The 8,297-nt window shown below is 39.9% G+C and overlaps 1 protein-coding gene across 1 annotated transcript in view; it reads left to right on the plus strand.

The window, feature by feature from the left end:
* Positions 1-8,297, plus strand: part of LOC130411955 (WD repeat-containing protein 70) — a 44,776-nt gene extending 36,479 nt beyond the window's left edge. The window contains exons 14-18 of the mRNA XM_056736985.1: positions 1,635-1,735; positions 1,988-2,067; positions 3,032-3,148; positions 4,112-4,274; positions 7,184-8,297. Of these exons, the coding sequence (XP_056592963.1) occupies positions 1,635-1,735; positions 1,988-2,067; positions 3,032-3,148; positions 4,112-4,274; positions 7,184-7,271 (549 nt within the window). The 3' untranslated portion in view covers positions 7,272-8,297. The remainder of the gene's footprint in view (positions 1-1,634; positions 1,736-1,987; positions 2,068-3,031; positions 3,149-4,111; positions 4,275-7,183) is intronic.

Below are 8,297 nucleotides of genomic sequence, written 5' to 3' on the forward strand. Positions count from 1 at the left end.
ACAGAGTTGGATTAACCACCCAACATCCAGTTAAGTTAATAAGGGCTGAACTTATACCTCATCTATGATCAGGCTGAGGGGGGATGAGGGGCTCGTGTAAAGCCGTATTCTAGGTCAGGAAGACTTAACTGAGCCCGCGGATGGTGGATTGCAGGCAGAGAGGAAGATCAGGGTTTAGAACTGCTGAACAGCTGGAGGCTAAGCAGCTTTCACCCCCCCCCCCTCTCCCTTGCATGCATTCGTAGCTTTTTACCAATCTGCATGCAGGAGTTTGTACACTTCGTAGACAGCAAGATCTGTCTGTTTGAAATCAGGCCAACTTTGACCTGTGTGTCTATGACTTGCGCATACTAAAATGTCCCATTTTAAGAGATTATTTTTCAAACTTTTACTTAGCGTTTGGACCCAAGTACACCAATTCATTACACATTCTCCAAAATGTCTTATATGTCCTGTGAACACACAGCATGCATATTATTCTGCAATACATGATGCCAGAATTAACATTTTCAGAACTATGACTATAACAATATTTATCTGTTTGTTAAATGCATCAATATACTGTTTATTTCTGCATTTAAAGCAAAGATGACCTCGTGGTTTAATGCAGTGAGCTACTCATTTAGTGCAATGTTGAGCTGTTCTTTAAGTGCAGTGATGAATTATTGGTTTAATGCAATGAACAATTTTTTTATGCAACAATGAACTATGCATTAAATGCAACGAGGAACTATTGGTTTAACACAATTATGAACTTTACGTTTAATGCAATGATAACCTATTGGTGTAATGCAATGAACTATTTTTTTATGCAACAATGAACTATGCATTTAATGCAGCGAGGAACTATTGGTTTAGTGCAATAAGGAACTATGCGTTTAATGCAATGAACTATATTTAATGCAATAGCAAGCTATTATTTTAATTCAATGATAAACTATTGTATTAAATGCAATGAGCTTTTTATTTTATGCATAATGAACTATGCATTTAATGCAGTAAAGGGCTGTAGGGATAATGCAATAGACTATTTTTAATGCAATAATGAGCTCTTCTTTTAATGCAGTGATGGATTATTGGTTTGATGCAATTAACTATTTATTTTAGGCAACAATGAACCATGCATTAAATGCAGCGAAAAACTATTGGTTTAATGCAATAATGACCTATCTCTTTTATGCAATAATGTTTTATTTCTTTACTGCAGTTATGAACCATAATAATGAACTATTCCTTAAATGCAATAATGGCATGCATTTAATGCAGTGCATCTCGCAGTGTTTCAGTATGAGATGTCAGCCACATTCACAGTGTCAGATGTTATCCCCTGTATTAGATATCAGGTATTCAATAGTCAGAGCATTCTGAAAACACACACGCCCCTGACAGTGGCCCATTTGTCACACGGAGTCTTTGAGATCCAGACCTCGACTCAACGGCCAAATATAGTCAACTGGAGATCAGTGAGAACGCCACGGCACTCTCTCACCTCTGCTCAACACCGCACACACTACAGACTTAGATATCAGAGCATGTTTTTACACAGGCTCAAGGTTTTATGCCTGCAAATTGGTTAATGTTGACTTCATGCCTCTGTCTCACCGTCTGCTTTCTCTCGTCTGGTGTTATTTCAGAGTGTCGTTCGCTGTCTTTGGCATCCCAAGTTGAATCAGATCATGGTTGGAACGGGGAACGGTCTGGCCAAAGTTTATTATGACCCGGTCAAGAGTCAGAGGTACACACAGCCCTTCACACACTCAAAGCAATGCCCTGATGTTTTGTTCTTCTGGAGTCACACCTGAAATAACAGAATGTTTGTGAAGATTTAGTAGATGTCACAACAAATTTTTTTTCTGGGTTAATACAGTTCTATTATTAGGCTGTTTTGGCTGAAATTAATTGTTTGCAAGTTTAGGACAAAGTTGGATAGAATTGAATCCCGCTGATGCTTTCGGAAGCTCAAATCTTTTTATTGCTTGTTCTTCAGAGGTGCCAAGTTATGTGTGGTGAAGAGTAAGATGAAGGCGAAAAACGCCGAGACGCTGACGCAGGACTACATCATTACACGTGAGTAGAGAACATGTCATGTCATCATGTTGTTTTTTGAACCAAAAAGTCACACGACTCAACAAAACTCTGCACAATCCCACAGAAACACTGTGCACTGCTAAAGCATCTGCTACGTTTGAACATTCTGAGAACAAGACCGAAGCTAAAAATATCGAATGTAGTTTTCCAGAAATCCAAATGAAGTCCGAAACTGCACTCAGACACGAACGACCCTGGGTGATAAGAGTCCAGGACAGCACGCGCGATAATACTGGCCTTTTTTGCCCTCTGAGGTGTCATCCTGCATTAGGTCTTGTCCCAGACCCATTAACCAGATTGTGTGTGTGTGGGCTTGCACCAGTGTAAGTGCTTTCAATCGGATTGCCGCTGGTCACCCGCGGGGCACGATGCCATTAGCGCGTGTCACTCTATCATCACGCTTCTGCCACGAGAGCGCCAGTCACGGCAGCGCTGCCCACACCTGACCCCCGAGCGCGTGATCGCCCCCTGCACCCGCTTTCACATGCACTTAAAGACCCTCCCGTTAAGAACCGTCCGACGTAACGCGTCACGTGACCGGCACTGGAGAGACGATAGGTCGAGTGGTGGAAAATAAGTTGACAGGACGCAGAATGATGGTCCATTGAGAAAAAAACGCACAGAATGTGTCGCCGGTAACCTTTTTGCTTAATGTAGCGTGCGCGAGTGGAATTAGCACAGAACTCCTGAATGGAAAAACGCTTCATCTTTCCAACACGGAGAGCATCTCCTGTGACCCTGGAGTAAAACACACACACGCACGCGCTGAAACTCTTCGGCCATTTATTTTGGTTGTGTTTGACAAAGTGTGAAACGTGTGCAGCTTAATCAAAAGTAAATAAAAACACGTTGTTCGCGACAATCTTCGACGGTTGCTATGATGTTCTCGAGAGCGTAGTAGTGTATTGTGTTCGATGATCCGTGTGTGTTTTTTGTGCCGCAGCTCACGCTTTGCCCATGTTCCGCGAGCCTCGACAGCGCAGCACCAGGAAACAGTTGGAGAAGGACCGTCTGGACCCCGTCAAGAGTCACAAACCAGAGCCGCCCATGTCTGGTCCAGGTGATGTACCCCTGTCTTACACTTCAGTCTCGTACACTTTCTGTGAACATGGCACAAATGGCATCTCGTAAAGCTTTTCGAGAAACCTTTTGGGTTAGAAAATAAACACGTTAGTCGTACATTAGAAAAACGTTTTGAAAACTGTCGCCTTGATTCGCGATGGAAAGCTTATAATGATAATAATGTATAATTGGAGACGCTGGGTGGGAATTCGTTAGTTTAGCGCACGTGGAAAAATCTACATATGGTAACCTGCTATTTCATGTCATAAGTATAGATGGCGATAGAGAGACAAAAGTAACAAAGTAAGAACAGTCAAGAACAGGACCAGTTTTTATCCCATTTCACTTTTCTCAACAGTTTTTTATTTTTAATATCCTACAGTGTCATTATTGTAACATAATCTGTCAAAGTAATGTGTATATTACAATTACTAACAAGCATTTTTAGTCAAAGACCCCTTTTTGGAAATAATGATTTCATTTAATAGCGTCACTGTTCACAGAAAGAGTCACATACACATGGCTTTTGTCTTGAGCGTTCATCTCACCGTCCCAGAGTGCAACGGGGTTTTAAGACAGTGGCTTTGAGTAAACACACAGTATGATTACATTAAAAACCTGGCGGAGAACCAGGAGCGGTGGTCTTAACTTCACAGTGATTCCTCACCCTGAGACTTACAGAAGCCTCCCATCACCAAAGTCTCCCTCGCTCACCACAACTCATGTTCTCCTCATATCCCCGTGCGTATAAACACAGCGTAAATACACTTTTCCGCGTGGCGGAGGATGTTTTGTTAACGTTCGCGTGAGCGAGGGAGGCCCCTGTTTTTCCAAAGCCGTCTCCGTTTACCCCGGGCATTCTGGGAATGTTGTGGTGACGGTGTTGTGGTTAGCATTCTCAGCAGTGGGCAGAAATTCTGTGTTTGCTCTACTCTGACCTTTTCTTTTGCATTCGGAGCAGGTAAGGGTGGGCGTGTGGCTGCCCACGGGGGCACGTTGTCTTCTTTCATCGTGAAAAACATCGCTCTGGACAAAAGCGACGACAGCAACCCGAGAGAAGCCATCCTGAGGCATGCCAAAGAGGCTGCGGAGAACCCCTTCTGGATCGCCCCGGCTTATAAAAAGTGAGTGGCAAGAATTATGGGTTGGATGCACAAAAATCTAGTGTATCTCTTCACAGTCAGACGGGCTGTAAACGTCCTCCAGCCAGCTGGCAGGTGCGCAGGTAATACGTGAGATAGGTGTCGCAGACAGAAAGTGCTGGTGAAACCAGAGCGTGATGAGAGGGACAGGTGTGTGTGTGCGGTTCAGGTTACATGTGTGTGTGTGACACACCTTCAGTGTCACACCTCCGCTAACAGGTGCATAAATGTTTGAAGACCTGCAGCAAACGGAAGACCTCCGATTACAGGACACGCTGTTGAAAAGCACAAGAGCTTTTATACGTTCAAAAATATACAAGGCATTTGAACACTTGAGCCAAACTTAAAGAGACTTTTTTGCATCAGTTGAGTCATCATTCACTCTCCCTCAAACCTGTGCGAGTTTTTTCTGCCAAACACAAAAGAGGATATTTTGAAGAATGTCGGTTACCGGCTCCCATTCGCTTGCATTGGTTTTGCGTCCACACAATAGAAGGGAATTGTTCGGTTATCAACTTTCTTCAAAATATCTTCGTTTGTGTTCTGCAGAAGAAAGAAAGTCATGCAGGATGACAAGAGCGTGAATAAATGATTTCATTCTTGGGTTTGAAGGTCATCACGTCACGGGTTTGGACTGTAATGTTGAAAATGGAGACAAAAAGATATTGTGACACTCTGTGGTTGTCTAAGGTTAGTGGAGCATGTTCATCTACACCTGTGGTTCATCTGCAGGACAGGTGGGAAGACGAGGGGAAATGACCTCATGCTTACACTAACATCACCATGACGACGCTTTATTAAACGTCACTGCAAAAAAGTCATGGCTCCAAAAAGAGATTTCATCCTGGTCTTTGTTTTTGACTAAATGCTCAGTATATTAAATGCTTTTCTCTTTGAGTTTATGGAATTTTAATGGAAAAGGAAATCCCACTTTTAAGTAAAATAAAATCTGGGTTCACAGACTATAAGCAAACGCATCTATCTTGGGTTTGTTTGTATGTCACAGTCATCGAGTCATTACATTACTGAAATATACTTTCTCAGATCAAACACCACCAGACGCTTATATCTGTTCATCTCCAGTTTTCTGCTCTGGTCTGGAAAGATCGGGGGTTGACTGTTTGGTGTTCAGATCCAGAGGAGCTAAATGAAGCTGAATCTGTTCTTTATGGATATCATGATGAAATCAAGCTTCTTTATATACAGAGATCATTTTAAATCCAGTGATTGGATTGGATAGGAATGATGAGGTTTAGTTCGGTTAGATCGGTTTGTTTTAAAATCTGATTTAGATGATGTAGTTTTAATAATTTTCTTTTGCTCTCATTTTGTATTTTCTTTTCATTATTAGTATTATAATTAATTATTATTAATCTGTTTATTATCATTATAAAAACATTATTTGACTTATTTGCTTCATTGTTTATTAAATTCAATATTTTCACTTTAGTTTTTACACTGCAAAAAATGACCTTCTTGTTTAGTATTTTGGTCTTGTTTTCCAGTACAAATGAGTAAATATTCTTGAATCGAGATGTATTTTCTTGAACATCAAAATGACCAAAGAAAATAAGTCTTGTTTTTAGACAAAACATATGAAGTTTCAGTAAATTTGTGCTTAAAAAAATGACAAAAAAATGTCTGCCAATTGCGTCAGTCGCTAAATTCAAGATTATCTTTCTAAGAAAAAGCTCAACCATAATTCAAGATTTCTTTCTTACCTCATTGACAGATATTTTTTTGCTCGTTTTATTTTTTTGTCTAAAAACAAGACTTCTTTTTTTAGTTCATTTTGCTCCTCAAGAAAATTCATCTTGATCGATTCAAGATTTTTTTCACATTTGTTCTGGAAAACAAGACAAAAATACTTTTGAGTGTACGCTATTCTTTTGCAATGGATTGCAAAGAAATCAAGATCGTTTTTACAAATAAAACAAAAAAATCCTTTAAAATTTGTAAAAAAGATCCTTAAATAATAACACATTTTTTGTGTTATAAAATGATGCATGTTCAAATTGTATGCGTTAAATAAACAAACGTTTATTCAAGCTTGTTTTTTTAATTTCGCCTCGAAGGACAGAGGTGTTCTTTGGTGTTCGGAGTTTTACTTGTTGAAATGTTTGTGTGTAACAGTATCTACATCATTAGAAGAGAGTACATCTCGTCTCATTACTCAATTACTACAGTAATGACACATGTGACACTAATGAGGCCATTGGACACAGAGAAAAGCAAATGATCTGATAATATGATGCCGCGTCTGTTGTGTGCTTTAATTGCTGTCGTCAGGTGTCCACACACACACACACACACACAGTGTGTAGATGACACTCAAGAAGACGATTCGGGGATTCAGGTCAAGATCTCTAGTGTCTCAATGTGTCATGAATCTCTAAACTATTGTGTGTTGTGTTTTACATTTGCATTTATGCATTTGTCAGACAATTTTAATCCAAAGTGAAGCCAGATGCATAAATGTTAAATTGTTTTACTCGAGTGAGTTTTTTTCACACCAGTGTTTCTCACGCTCGCTGTTTTATCGGTGAAACATTGTCCTGTCGTTCTTTGTCCTGAAGGTAAACATTTGACGGATTTTGGGGCGAACGTGTTTTCATTCGTCTAATAAGAATTAATTGTAAAAATAGATTTTTACAGGTGCAGTCCTATAATATTTCCACGTCTGTGTGTGTGTCCGGCTATTACTCAACACACAGCAGATGTTGTATTTTAATCAGCGAGTGCTGTGGACGAATGAAAGTAGGGAAATGGATTTATCCCCAGCACTGTCAATCACTCCTCACCCCACTCTCTCTCTCTCTCTCTCTCTCTCTTTTCTCTGCTTATATTGTTGATATTCATCTTAAGGGTGTGTTTTTTTTTTCTCTGGACAGGACGCAGCCAAAGCCTGTGTTTGCTGAGGAGGAGGATGAAGAAGAGGAAGACAAAGATCAGCCAGAATGGAAGAAACGCAAGATCTGATGAGATTCACTCTTCCAGTTTTAGAGGAATTAAAGTACATTTGTACTGTCCACTTTTCAACCTTTATTGTAGTGTGTGCGTGTGTGTCTGTGTGACTGTGTGTCTGTGTGTCTGTGTGTCTGTGTGTCTGTGTGTGTGTGTCTGTGTGTGTGTGTCTGTGTGTGTGTGTGTGTGTGTCTGTGTGTGTGTGTGTGTGTGTGTGTGTGTGTGTGTGTGTGTGTGAGAGAGAGAGAATAGGGACATTTAGAAGTATGAGCAGGAAAACCAGACACCTAGAGATTTCTAGTAATGTTGAGAGATTTTGCTAATGTGTCATTTGTTTCGAGCAGACAGTCGATTTAATATTGTCAGTTGTTTTTTTACTGGCCACTTTTGTTTTTGTTCTTTTAGATAAAAAAAATAAACGCACTGTGTGAACAATCTTGGCGAACACCTTTTTCTTTACATTTTTGATAACACTGTTGTCCAGTGCTGATATGAAGTTATTTTCATCGTATGTGTGTGCTGTTCTTCTCGTGAGTGGTCACATGTTTGCATGATGTCCAGTGTGTAAACAAACAGAAAGACAGAAAGAATCGGAATCCGTGCGGCCGCTCTTGCGATGAGTCAGCGTGGCCTTTAAATATTTAGTTGGAAAAACTCTTTGCACATTTTAGTTTTGTTGTGAAGACCTCAGGCTCTCGTTGAACCTGCCGTTCACATTTAGGGAATACATCATATCGTCTTTGAACATATCTACACCAAATAACCACATTAATCTAAAATGTGTCATTTTACAACTACGAGAACTAAATTATATTTTATGTGCATTCTATATTATACTATGATTTCTCTTTTTGTGTTTTTATCATATATGTTTTCCTCATTTTAGTGACAGTGTTTTGTTGATATAATAACGTCATAATGTAATGAATATAATAAAATCATTTCTTCAGATGGAGTGAAATGCAACATGCTCTCATATGACAAAAAGAGCTGGACACATCACAAGTGTTTGCTACATTAAAAACGTGAACATGCTTTTTA

Source organism: Triplophysa dalaica, chromosome 22 (genome assembly GCF_015846415.1).
Source record: "Triplophysa dalaica isolate WHDGS20190420 chromosome 22, ASM1584641v1, whole genome shotgun sequence".
NCBI classification, from domain to species: domain Eukaryota; kingdom Metazoa; phylum Chordata; class Actinopteri; order Cypriniformes; family Nemacheilidae; genus Triplophysa; species Triplophysa dalaica.